This window comes from Nelumbo lutea, chromosome 4, assembly GCF_056320005.1.
Source record: "Nelumbo lutea isolate HS-2025 chromosome 4, American lotus-T2T, whole genome shotgun sequence".
NCBI classification, from domain to species: Eukaryota; Viridiplantae; Streptophyta; class Magnoliopsida; order Proteales; family Nelumbonaceae; genus Nelumbo; species Nelumbo lutea.
Genome location: NC_142687.1, coordinates 1,527,456 through 1,541,848, shown reverse-complemented (window position 1 = coordinate 1,541,848; position 14,393 = coordinate 1,527,456). Strand labels below are relative to the sequence as shown.

The following is a 14,393-nucleotide window of genomic DNA, read 5'->3' as shown; positions in this document are numbered from 1 at the left end:
GTTTCGTTGTAAAATACATTTGGTATGGATAGATGAATGTTCACTGAACATTGTAGTAAAATTTCTACTTGAATCATATCTAATTATCTATAACCCACCATGTAATAAGCCAGTTAAATGCCATATCATAACGCAACAGCTCCAATATCTATTGGAAGAAACATCTGTTTTGTGTTGCGTTATAAGGTATGGCCATTGTAAGTTTGTATCTTCAAATGGTCTAACAAAACACATTTTATTAATGTTTTACTTAAAATAATGGTTTTCAAAATCAGACCAGACTGGAAAAATTGGGACTGGTCAGGTGACCAGTTCTAGTTTTCTCCAAAATTGGAATTTTGTCAAAAAATATTGATTTGGTCAGTAAATCACTGACTCGTGGTTGAATCGTTCGAATCATTCAATGGTTTGACCATTTTTTATTATTTATTTTTTTTATTTTTTTGGTTAGAACAGACCGTCCATTCAGTTCGAACAGTCGGACCGCTTGACCTAGGAACCGGACCCTGACCGGTTCATTGTCCAGATCGGTTCTAAGAACCCTGCTTAAAATGCAGACGTAGCATCAATGCAAATATAGTGGTTTTAAAAATATATTTTTTTTTCTATATCGGTGCATGTTATATATAGATCAAATGATTAACATTTAGATAATATAATGGTTTTAAAAGTACTACAGAAAAAATCTTTATTCTTAACTACAAAAAGTCCCGGATAGCCACCATCAATGAATACCACGGTACCACCTGATATCTATGATACCGGTTGATTGGTGATTAAATCTTCCGGTATCATACATAGTCCTAAAATTGAAAATTTTTATAGGTGACACAAATAGATGAAATAGGACAGGTTCCCGCATAGTGCGCCCCTCAGTTCATTCCCCTTCTGCGTGGTTCATCAAGAACATTTCTCCATGCAATTTGTTGGTGCCCCATATAGCTCGCCCTACAATACGTTTTTACTGTGTATTCGGAACATCTCCCAAATCTCAATGATAATCTGTGGGGCATCAATGTAAACTCTTTTCTAAGTTGATGGAGATTTATAATTAATAAAATGCTTTCAATACTGTATTTATATTTCACTGCATCCGCACATTAAGAATATCTCACTTATCATTTGAGTTTGAATATACTCTTCGCATAGTGGTTCTCACACCGACCTCACATTCTAATTATGCATCGAGAATATTTCCTGTATGTAATTATTCATTGGAAATATTCCCAATACAAGTGGAATGCGGATGTGAGGAGCAAATGTTATCAGTGACTATCACATAATTGACCTGTTGGGACAGTACTACTAGCGTTTGCTGGTGGTACATGATGATGACCCTCTCCTACGCAGATACCAAGGAGCGCACGCCACCGGTGTCCCACAGCCCATCTCATTGGATTCAGCCATGGTGATTATATCGTATTCACAGCCATTTGTCAATCGTGTATTAGGAATATCTTAGTAATTGTATGTTTTTATTCATGAATTGTGGAAGAATTAATTTGTATCGGCCGAAAAGCAAACACGAGAACGACACGTCAACCTAGATGTAAACAAGACCACCGTATGCCAACAGTTGTATGCTGAAGTGTTGATTCTGGAGCGTTCTCAGTCAAACGTGTTTGATAACAATAATTCCACGTTTCCTACAACTTACTTCAATCCTCGTGATGCCACATCCACATGGGCAAGAGAGCACCCTTCATCGTTATATATTTTTCACTCAGAAGTTCAAAGGGAGGAGGACATGTTTGCTTGCCGGTGACGTACTAAGACCGCTATATTCATTCGTTTTCGTTTTTTTTTTGGTTTTCTGAGAGCTTCGACACGGTTGTTCGTCCTCTCCATCCGTCAATCATGGCTTTTAGAGCACTGGTAAGAGCTAATTAGCGGTGATTTGGGATCTGTCTGTCTCTCTTACCCCTTTGAGAACTGATACGCTACAAATGCTGGAAATGCAGGGCGGTTGGAGAGCGAGTGGCATAGCGGCAGGAAGACGGTCATTCACCACGTCAACTACGCCGAAGATGAAATCTTTCACATCAACGTCTGATTCTGCTCAGGCTTATCATCAGACCAAAATAAGGTAGGTAGGCCGGTGGGTATGTTACAGTGTGTTACTCTTGTCGGAGGAGGGAGAGGGGTTATATACTTATATTAGTAAGGGTGATGCTACTAGTACTGGCTATTGAGTACTGGCACTTGGCAGGGCTGCGAAGGGAGAGTTTGTTCCGCTGTACGTGGCGCTGGGGATGATAACATTGTCGGTGGGGCTGGGACTCTACACCGCAAAACAGGAGTTGCTGTACAGTCCAACGGTGTATGTGAGTAAGAAGAAGAGGGAAACGGTGCCAGAGGTGGAAGATCCAGATCATGTGGTGGATGAGGCCGATAAGTTCGTCAATACGTCTTTCTTCAGGAAGGTGTCCCACATACAGGAGTTTGATCGCAATCAAACCATCCCTGATCCAACTCGACGTGACCCATTTGTTCGGTCAGTAATTAAAGCACATGCCACATATATATAATTCCCAGTATATATAGCCCATGTACTCCATGCCATGGCCATCCATGGAATGTAATGTGTGAATTGTGAACTATGAATGCAGCCCTAATAAGAAGGCGGACACCTTGAAGTCGGTTGGAGTGGAACCCAGCACTCAACATTGATTCAGCAGCTGCAGCTCTCGAGCAGCCAACTCTCTCTCTCTGAATTCTGAATTCTGATGAAGCTAATATATTATAGTTCAGTGGTGATACGGGACAAATGCCAGTTTAGTTGTGCACTGTCCCAACTGTTTTTTTTCTTCTTTTTCTTTTATGTTCTCGTGTAAAGCTTTTCTCAGCGGTGGGACTGCTTCTGCCTGTATACGTACGCATACCATCGAGGCATCAACTAAACTTCAGTTTCAAAATAAAATTTGACCACAAACAAGAAGGTAAAAAAATATATATAAGGAAATAAAAAAGGGGTGCAAAGTATCTCTTTATCCGAATTTGATTTTTTCATCCGATTCCATTCCGTTGAATATATATATATATATATGACGCAGCCTGACGCACACACAAGCACCGGACGATCAAGCGTAAAGAAAGCTCTTGTGCGTATTCTATTAACTCAGGATTATTTATAATACATCTTAGTATTACAACTAAAACAACTGGGACTTCTAGACATCTTCGAAATGTTCCTCAGGCTTCGAAATCTTCCTTAGGCAGGCGAACTCGACCCCGAGTCATGATCGGAATATGCAATGTAACTTGTTATGCTTCTCAATGTAATTTGTTATACCTATATTGTCCTGTTAATTGCTTTGTTGAAGTACTAAGGTTGGGTACCCTGTACCTTGGGTAGATTTGCGTTGTTGTAGGCAAATTCTGCTTGCGTTATCGCAAAGTCCCATTCCCTCCCGAGCCTCCATGCAAATCCCCCGAAAGGAGATGCAAGGAATGCATAGTTGGTCTATCATATACTTTGAAATCACTCCCTGATTGTCTTTATTGTCTAATTTTATACATAATTTTGTATGAAAATTTATCAATAAGTAGATGTAGACCACCTTGTATGTAGATTACTCATCAACTGTTTTTGTTTACTTAAATACTTAAGAGTTTGATGGTCGGTGTAGAAGACATTCTTTAGCAATCAAATAATGTTTTCAGGTCTTTAATGCTCTTACGATAACATAAAATTCTTTATCATAAGTGGATCATTTTTTCATGACTTTGCAACTGGTATCTTTTCTTATGATAACACGGCCCCTATGCCGATTCCACTGGCATCACACTTAACCTCAAATAATTTGTCAAAGCTTGACAATGCTAAGATAGGAGTGGTGCACTTTTCTTTGATGAGAGCAAAACTTTGTTCTTGTTCTTTTTCCCATTGAAATTTACCTTTTTTTCAAACACTAAGTGATAAGAGCTACAATACTACTAAAGTGTTTGATAAACCGCCTATAGAAAGTTGCTAACCCATGAAAACGTCATACGTCTGTGACGTTCGTTGGGGTTAGCCACTCCCTAATGGCTCGCACTTTCTCCTCATCCACCTTAATTCCGTCATTGTTTATTATGAAATCCAAGAACAACAAACTATCGCTCATAAAAGTACACTTCTTTAGATTAACATATAGTTTGTTCTCCCTTAATGCACTCAATACTTCTCGGATGTCCTATGTGCTCATCGACAAATTTGTTGTAAATCAAGATATCATCAAAATATACCACAACAAATTTACCAATAAAAGGGCATAATACCTGATTCATCAGTCTCATGAAGGTGCTGGGTGCATTAGTTAGTCCAAAAGGCATGACTAACCATTCGAACAATCAATCTCTGGTCTTGAAAGGTGTCTTCCATTCATCTCCGGGACGGATTCTAATATGATGGTAACCACTCCTGAGATCGATTTTGGAAAAGACCACAATCCCATCAAATTGATCAAGCATGTCATCCAGCCTAGGAATGGGAAACTTGTAGCCAATAGTGATTTTGTTGCTTGCTCTGTTGTCGACACACATCCTCCAATTCCCATCTTTCTTAAGTGTTAATAATGTTGGTACTGCACATGGACTCATGTTGACCTGGATATGACCCTTTCTTAACAATTCTTCTACATTTTCTCGTAAAATCTCGTTATCTTTAGGGCTCATCCTGTAGTGTGGCAGATTAGGTAGACTAGCACCAGGAACAAAATCAATGTGATGCTGGATATCTCGCATGGGTGGGAGCTCATTAGGTAACTCATCAGGAACTACATCATGAAACTCGTCTTGTAATCCCTGCACTTCCACTGGGATTTTGTTCTCCCCTAGTGATTCACACACGCTTTCTCCCTTTACCACCATCAAGTGGACCTCGCGGGTATCCTTACATTCTCTTACAAACTCAGAGTGACGATGGGTTATGGTAAGAAAATTTCTTTCTTCTACCTTTGAAGCCTTGGGTTGATTCTTTTCTACCATGGGTAATAGTGTATAGCGCACATCCTCTTTCTCGAGCTGGTATGCATTCTTCCTACCCAAGTGCTTGGCATCTGCATCAAACTGCCAATGCCTACCAAGCAAAATATGGCAAGCATCCATATCCACAATATCACAATAAACCTCATCAATGTACTTACCCATAGCGAACTGAACCTTGCAGCGTTCCTCCACACGTACACCCCCGACTTCCTTGATCCACCCAATCGTGTAAAGGTTCGGGTGTTTCTCAGGAAGTAGTTGCAATTTCTGTACCACATCCCTACAGATAATATTTTCTTGACTATCGCTATCAATAATTAATTCAAGTAGCTTACCCTGTACAGTACACCTAGTGCGAAACAGCCGGTGTCGTTGTATGGTATCTTTGCTTCTCTAAGATAGCTTTAGCTTCCTCACTACACACGTGTATTCTTCATGCTCATAGGTACCTTCTTCATCCTCCCCATCGGATCCGCAATATACTTCATCGTCACACACTTCTTCCTCATCCCTCTCCAGTATGTTAACTGCCTTTCTTCTAGGACAGCCACTAGACCTATGCCCCACTTCATTGCACTTGAAGCACTTAAAAGGAGTAGGTTTTGCATAGGGATTAATAGCTTTATGAGGGTTGGTAGTTTTACCTCGAGTGTTTCCTCCCGTGGCGGCCTTACTGGCATTGGCTAGACTCGGTGGGTGGGAGGGTTGTACTCCTTGGGTTGGCTTGCCCTTGTCGGTTGCTACCAGCCTGTTGTCGCTCCCACTATACCGTTGATAGTTATCGGCTCGGGTCCTTTCTTGGAACATTAACTCAACCTTCAAACCTAAGTTCCTTGCTTCCTAGACACTCAGAACCATTTGGACGCCAATCTTGTCTCGGATAGCAGGTCTCAGACCACTCGGATAACAGGCTGCCTGTTGATTGTCACTTTCTAATAACTGGTTTCATTCAGCCAATCTCAAAAATTCTGAGGTGTACTCGTTCACGCTTCTTGTTCCCTGCGCACACTGTTGATATGACTCAAACATATACTACTCATAATCAGGAGGTAAAAACCTACCTCGTATTAATTGCTTCAAATGCCTCCATATTCGAACTGAACCTCTTCCTTCTCTGATCCGAGTCTCCCTCATTCGTTCCCACCAGACAGATGCTCCTCCCTTCAATCGAAAAGCTACTAATTTCACCCTTATTTCTTTCATGATCTCCATGTACTCGAAGAAACAGTCAACCTCGGTGATCCAATCTAGAAGGCCCTTTATATCCAGATCTCCACTAAAAGTAGGAATATCCACATTGAGTTTAAATTCATCATTATTCCGACGGTGATTAAAATTGCCGAGATTTCGCCAATTCCTACCGGTTCTGCCATCACCAGGAATAACTGGAGCAACATCGAATTCTAGCTCATCGTCACTATCATCATCAAGAATAGGGTTCCTGGGTATAGGATCGATGATTGGTCTACCGTGGTCGTTTCCTCCGGCTTGGTACAACATGTTATCCCTATTCCTTGGAACATCCTCCCATAACAAAGTCCGTAGTTGTCCACCGATCTCTGCCAACTGCTGCTCAATGTTACGCGTGGTTGTGCGCTGCTCTTTGATTGCTCTCCAAACAGCTTGTAACCCCTGATCTCCGTCACGGGGTGGGTTGCGACTACTACTGTCTTGGTTGGCCATTTGACTGGGCGAACTCCCACTCTAATACCACCTAACGCAGCATGACGCATTCAACCGGACGAGGACACAAGCACCGAACGATCGAGTGGCTTCGTCGTGAAGCCTTACATAAAGACTAGGTGTATGCCTTGGTAGAGAGAGAAAATCCCCCTGGTGAAGTATTTAGCCTTGAAAACATGACAAACAATAACATATGGGTTGGAAAGGATATTCCAACCTTGCTTTGTAAGCATTGCTAAGTTAAAATCTTGCATATCTCTAAACCCCATGCCACCCTCTTCCTTCCTTGCACAAAGCTTTTCCCATCTAAGACATTTAATGCCCCCGACATTAGAGTTGGAATTACCCCACCAAAATGAGTTCATCATTCTCTCCAATTCTTTGCTAAGAGAGACAAAAATCATAAAGGTACTCATGCAGTGGGAGGGGACAGCTTGAGCCATAGATTTAATTAAAATCTCCTTACCCGCACGAAACAAAAGCTTACTCTTCCAACCCTGCAATCTCTGCCATAGACGATCCCTGATAAATCTGAAGACTTCCTTATTCTTCCTACCTATCAGAGAAGGCAAGCCTAAAGTACCTCCATGTGTTAATAGGATTAACAATCCCCAACACGCTAGTCACTCTAGCCTTTACATCCTGAGGCACATTTGAGCTAAAAAACACACCCGACTTCTAAAAAATGATTGTTTGCCCCGATGCTTCTTCATAGACTTTTAGGATATTCTTCATGACATTACATTCCCTTTCCTCTGCCTTGAAGAAGAAAAAAATTATCTGCAAACAAAATGTGAGAAACACTAGGCACACCCCGACAAATACGACAACCAAAAATCAGACATTCTCTTTCAGCTTTATACATCAAAGCAAATAATCCTTCAGCACATAAAATAAATAAATAAGGGGAAAGAAGGTCACCTTGGTTAAGACCTCTACCAAGAATAATAGGCCCAAACTCCATGCCATTGAAAGGAAACTGTAGTGACACAAAACATGATCAACCTAATCCATTTGTCAGAAAAACCCAATTTCTACATCATAAGCTTGAGAAACTGCCAGTCCACCCGATAAGCCTTGCTAATGTTTATTTTGAGAGCAACCTCGCCCACCTTACCCTTCCGCTTACTCCTCATAAAATGAATAAGCTCAAAAGCTACCAAGACATTATCAGTGATAGCTCTCCCAAGCATGAAAGCAAATTGAGCATTCGAAATAATGTTAGGAAGAAGAACCTTAAGACGATTAATAAGCACTTTTGAGATGATCTTGTACAACACATTACAAAGAAAAATAAGTCTCAAATCTTTCATAGTTTTCGAGGACTCACACTTCGGAATAAGCACTATAGTAGTGTCATTTAGTGAAGCTGGAAACTCTTATCTGGAAAGCCAAGACACAACAGCTTGAAAAATATCTTTACCAATTAAGGGCTAGAATTTCTGATAGAAAGCTGGATTTAGGCCATCCGGACCTGGGGACTTGTCTGGATGCATTTGGAAAACAACTTCCTTAAACTCCTCAAAAGAAAATAGAGATGGAAACTTCTCATTGTCTGAGTCTAAAACTTTACAATCAACAAAATCGAAACCATCAATAGCTTGACAAGAAGACAAGAAAAACAACTTAAGAAAATAATCCTGGACCACTTGACAAAGACTACTCAGATCATCATGCCAATAACCCTCATCATCCATCAATCTCGAAGTTCTATTGGTCCTTTTCCTCGTGGATGTTGCCGCCTGAAAATATTTAGTGTTGGCATCACCATCGCGAAGCCAAAAACTCTTGCTATGCTGACGCCAATAATCTTCCTCTTGCCCTAAAAACTTTAAAAGTTCAATTTTCTTTTCTTTAACAATCTCAATATTTGAAGGAATATTGTTGTCCCTGAGCCTCTCAATATCCCTGGTGAATTTCTAATTCAGACTCGAACCCTATTTAGTCAGAGCTTTGCCACACTAATCCAAACGAGAAGAAACATCACCCATCCTCGACAAACTCCACGCATCCTCCACTGTTTTATTCAAACCTGGCTCCCGTAACCACCCATTTTCAAAGCGAAAGCGCAACTGACGATGAACATAAGAAACACTCACTATTTCTAATAGGATTGGATTATGGTATGAAACAGGAGCAACCAAATTTTAAAGCTTTGTGTCCGAAAATAACCCCAACCACTCTCCTGAAGCAAAAGCCCTATCAATTCTTTCCTGGACCCATACCTCAGTCCCTCTACCTCTCTCCCATGTGAAGTAAGAGCCAATAATAAAAATCTCGTGAAGGTGACAATCTGAAATAGTCTCACGAAACCCAGCCAGAAGCCGGTTAGGATGATCTAATCTACCCTGATTATCCTTAAGAGAAAGCATGTCATTAAAGTCTCCAATGCAGCACCATGACAACCTAGAAGAAGTACAAATAGCATGAAAAAGATTCCATGAGTCCCTCCTACAACTTCTATCCGAATAACCCTAAAAGCTTGTTAATCTCCAAGGACCCTTATCATCATCACATGCCTTCACATTAATATGATTATTCGATTAATCTAACAGAGAACACATATTAGGAGCTTTCCAAAGAAAAGCAATACCACCACCCCTCCCTTCCCTATCCACCGCAAAAGCACCAACAAAACCAATCTGAATTCGAATTTCTTCAATTTTATTGACATGAACAAGAGTTTCAATTAAAAAGATAACATCTGGCTTACGAGAACGAATAAGTTCTCTAAGAGTACGAACTGCACGAGGATTGCCAAGTCCTCGGTAGTTCCAGCTTAAACATATCATGGTTCTTGGCAGGCCTAAGAACCAGGTCCTATTGTTAAAAAATGACCAGCTAGAATATCCTCACTGTGTAACTGAACACTACTATTCCCAACTTCACCATTTTTGTCTTCACTCTCCATGACCATATGGTCCGTTTTTAGTTCTAAATATGAAGTCTCCACTGCTCTTCGTTTTTTCCTATCTTCTTGCAAAGTCAGCCCATTATCTTCACGGTACATGCCCATATCACTTTCTTTATCTGATTGCACGTGCTCCTTACCAACTTCATGATCTTTCTAATTAATTATAGAAGCATGCAGACACGTTGCCAAAGTCTTCGACATATTGCTTCTTTTACTAGAGCTTCCAAATTCGACGGTGTAAGCCTTTCCACAACCGTTATTCATATTAGCCATGCACGATCCCATATTTTCCGCCCTAACCTCGTGCAACTTACCATCCTCACCCTGTATTCCCGTATCATTATCCCGTAACCACCATTCCCCACCATGCACGATTGTTCGTTTGTCCGGCGCTCGCAGCCATTGCCCCCATTCATTCTTGACTTCTTCGTCGTTTGCAAAGAATAACTTGTCACAAAATCGATCTGTATGCCCCAATAAGCCACAAATGAAACAAAAGTGGCTCAGCCTTTCAAACTTAAATTTCACCAACGACCATTCTCCACCCATCCTTCTGATCTTCTTCCATCACTTCGGGGGATTCCTCACGTCCAACCGAACCTTTATTCTCATAAAGTTCCTCCACAGCCCCGAGTTGTTGTTGTCATCATATTCTACAAACTCCCCAATGAAATTACCTAATTGTTTTTCCATGTTTACAGACATAAAGCCTACTGGTAGGTCGTAAACTTGCACCCAATAATCAACATGAAACAAAGGTATTTGATTAGGGATCTCTCCAGGTTTCAGATGGTGCAGCAATAGGACATGATTATCATAAGTCCACGGAACACCCTCCAAGACACATTTTAAATCCACACTATGAAAGACTTGGAATAAAAAACGTTGACTGGATATATCTTTAATACATACCCCCTTCCCTGGACGCCAAATACTCACTATTCCGTGCTTCATGACGTTGAAGTTGATACTTCTGTCAGTGAGGAAATGACCAACTAGGCACATGTTGTATCTCACCAGACTTTTGCTCTCGGTCCCCTGTTCCAGGATCAGTTCTTCCTCCTCTTCATCCATCAAAGATAACACTACCATAAGTTGATTCATCACAAGCAAGAGAAAACAGTAGGACAAAGAGTATTCCACACGTGAAATCAGTCGAAAAAAGATGAATACCAACGCTCAAAAACACGAGCAAGACAAATAGACAAGGGCACAAACTCTTATAGATGGAGAGAGGACAAAACTCTCAAAAGAGGGAGAGAGGACAAAACTCTCGCAGACAGTTCAATATAGAGGAACTCCAGGCCATAGTAGTTATGAAATGCTAAAAGGAAAACACCTTGAGCATTTCTAACAATATTTTTATGATGCTAGAATGGTATGATAGCAGAAGAATTTTGACTTGCCAAATTAGACACAACCAATGTTTAAAAAAAACGACTCAGAACAGAATTATTTGACCATCAGTTTTTTGGGTCAACGATTCTGTCCAGCAGTTATAATTTTAAAAAGAGAACGGTTCAACCGCCGAGTCAGGTTAAGGATGAAACAGAACTATTTGCCTGTATGGTTTCTAAGGGACCGACCACCCGTGAGTCGCGACAGTTGGAAAACATTGCACACAACACAAGTAAATATAAACACACGGATGGTGATGAAGTAAGGGAGAAAAAAAACCTTGGAAAACTTTCATAAAAAACAGGACTTGAGCAAACCACTACTAGCACTAGGCTTGTCCAGCAAGACAATTCCAATTTCTTCCTTCACCGATCAACCTCGAGACTTCTAGAATCTAGACAACCCAACCTCGAATGACTTTAACAAGCAAGGCAAGCGTTTTAAAATGTGGACGAAGTGAGGCGAGCAGGGAATAGGGTCTTCAGATGAGTGATGTAGAAACAACTATAAGGGATCTTCAACTAGGTTTTGTGATTAGAAACATGATTTTCAAAATCAGACCGGAAAAACCGGGAACCAAACCGAACTTTTAAAAACCGGTTAGTATTTTTGAAAACTGAACCGAAATCAAACTTATTAAAAACTGAACAAACCGAACCAAATTTTGTTTCGGTTATTTCGGTTGGTTCGGCTGTAACCAAAACACATTGACACCGTGTGCTGACTTAGTGACTTCCTGAAAAAATACTGTTATCTATTCGGGATCTGGGGTGGGGATTCCATCATGCCAATATAGGGATCAATGCTGTTGTTAGTTCAATTGAAATCGAACTGTATAATAAAAAAGAAAAAAAAGGGGAAAAAGAACTACCAATCTACCAGACCGAAGAGAGGAAGAAGAGAAGGGGAAAAAGGAAAAAAGAGCTACAATCTACCAACCAGACCGAAGAGAAGACGGAACTATATAAAAAATTAAAAACAACAAGGGGGTTGTTCAAGGGGGATTGGTTAAGGACGAATAAAAGGGGAAAAAGAAAAATAACAAAAGAAAAATATTGTACCTTAGTTGCAAAGTCGTCGCTGCCCGCCGCCCGTCGAAGTATCACTTGCCGATGTTGCCGGCTTGCCACTCTTGCTGCCTTGCTGGTGAGTGGTGCGGTGGTGCCAAACTGAAACTGCCAGTGCCAGACCGAGAGGACGAAGAAACAAAGAGTGAGACAGTTCAGATTCAGAGGAAAACCGAAAACGTAGGGATTAATTTAAAAAAGAGAATAGGATTAGAGGAAGGAAGACAAAGATTAGAGAAGACTCATGATGAACTGACGAAGAGAAGTCAAGAAGACAAGAACAAAAAAAACCAAATTTCGGTTTTTAAAACCGAAATTTAAAAACCAAACCGAACCGTTTACCCGAACTAACCAAACCGATCAAGCCAAAACCGAAATTTTGGTTTGGTTATTCGGTTTCAACCAAACTATGTTCATCCCTAATTTTAGAGGAGAGTTATTGTGTTGCTATACAATTTCAAAAAAAGAAAAAAGAAAAAGAATTACATCCTCTATGGGATATGAGAGGGAGAAAATTGGTCAATGAGATTTTGATTCTCATTGATAAAAAAAATCTTATATTCCTTTTTCAGATTTATGTGGGGACTTCGGAAAGTTTATTTTCCTGAGTATTCATCTCCTAAGTGGGTAAATAACATTCCCACCTTGGGGGAAAGTTGTCAACACTTGAATGGGACAAAAATGCCCCTTGTAATAATGAATTTTTATAGCTAAAATGGTCATTGTCTTGTTTGCATGGGAAAATAAAAGAACATGGGTAAATGCACTTACCCAGGTAAGTGTTTCTCAAAAAAAACTTACGTGGGTAACTTACTAAAGAGCAAACGGGACCTCAGGTGTACGACTAAATGCCCAAAAAAAATTGAGAACGAAACCACATACCTAAACATTCATTAGTTTTCACAACATCAGAGCTATACACAGACACAACATAATGATAATCATCCTGGTTCTGAGCAACCTGATTCAAACATCAATGTGAATACACATGCATAAGAGCTAGAGTCAACCTATTGACTCTTAGAATCACCCCATCATTAGTTTTGTTTCTACTATAAATCACAAAGAAACCTAGTGCAAGACCCATAAGGAGACGTGCAACCTTGCAAAAACTGCAACCACCCATCAGCTTTAAATGCTATCACCACCTACAAATCCTTGTCCTAATGCCACATGGTTACCACTACAAATCCCTGTCTTATTTTAGTCAGGATAAGAATTCACTTCTCCCTGTCATAGAGTATAACTCATTTTTCCACCAAACCGCTCTATATGCAATCCACATCCATTACTACAACTGAAGCCACCTGCAGATCTCTTAACTAAAACACAATGCAGATCTGTGGGAAAAAATAACAGAGAGAGAATGGAAAAAATAAAACAAAAACAGAAAAAAAAAAACATCAATTACAAGGTTTGGCAAAACCACCTACATCTATGGGAGAGATAACTACTGTATTGTTGTATTCCATTGTGAAGGGAAATGCGGACAAGCACAAGCACAAGCACAACCATTCCACTTCTCCTAAAATCCTAGGCTCAAGACCTTAACCCTTGCATACCTCATTCCACCATCAAAAAATTTCACAGAGAACATTCTGAAATTATCAAGCAGCATGAATAAATCTGTAAATTATATGTTGATTCATTGCCATTTCCCTACCTGATCTAGTGCTATTTCATCAAGCTCTTTCAATATCAATGGGCTGTTCCTTCCTCTAACGGCTGCTTTCATCATGGAGAGCTGCTGCCTTCTCTGCTGAAGTGAAACTCCTATGGAATGTTCTCCCTCTTGCTGTTTGTTGGGCAGTTTGGAGGGAAAGAATTTGTAGGGTCTTGGAAGGGAAACCTTTGCTGGTAGAAACCATCATTGGTAAAATACAGTGGTTCCTGATGAGATGGGCAAGGACTACTACTTTTTGTTGGGGTTCAGTTGTCAAATATTAGAGATCAGTAGCATTCTATTATTTTTTCATCCTGTATCTCATTGTCTCTCACCCTCAGTTATAGTAATACAAACACTTCTTTATAATTTATAAAAAAAAATGTCATTCCCTATGCATATTAGTGTTGGAACTTACAAGACATCTATCTCATTGTCAATTTTATATTTTTTATCAATAACAATAATTTGAATAATTCAGAAAATCAATATACCTAGAAGGATACAAAGAAACTGCACAAGCAACATGAAACTGACAAGCCAAGGAAAGAGTTTGCATTTAGGCAGCTCTTTTGTTGGAAACATATTTACCCATGTCCCCTTGTCAAAAAATGCTAGCTAGATAAGTGGTATTCCCCCCTCCTGTGGTGTAAAAGGAGGCCTTAATTCAGATTTACAGCAATGCCAGGACCTGGTATTC

The 14,393-nt window shown here is 40.1% G+C and overlaps 1 protein-coding gene across 1 annotated transcript; it reads left to right on the top strand.

Moving 5' to 3' along the window:
* The first annotated feature begins 1,627 nt into the window (after positions 1-1,627).
* LOC148853320 (NFU1 iron-sulfur cluster protein) lies at positions 1,628-2,920 on the top strand. The gene is made up of 4 exons (XM_088985916.1): positions 1,628-1,875; positions 1,962-2,086; positions 2,210-2,494; positions 2,610-2,920. The coding sequence occupies exons 1-4, from the start codon at positions 1,858-1,860 to the stop codon at positions 2,668-2,670; spliced, it is 489 nt and encodes a 162-aa protein (XP_088842042.1). The 5' UTR covers positions 1,628-1,857; the 3' UTR covers positions 2,671-2,920.
* Positions 2,921-14,393: the final 11,473 nt, after the last annotated feature.

Bases quoted from the DNA above. Each gene is read 5' to 3' on its own strand.
- LOC148853320 (XM_088985916.1), top strand. The intron at 2,087-2,209 runs GTAGGTAGGCCG...GGCACTTGGCAG, and splicing joins TATCATCAGACCAAAATAAG to GGCTGCGAAGGGAGAGTTTG. The intron at 2,495-2,609 runs GTCAGTAATTAA...CTATGAATGCAG, and splicing joins CGACGTGACCCATTTGTTCG to CCCTAATAAGAAGGCGGACA.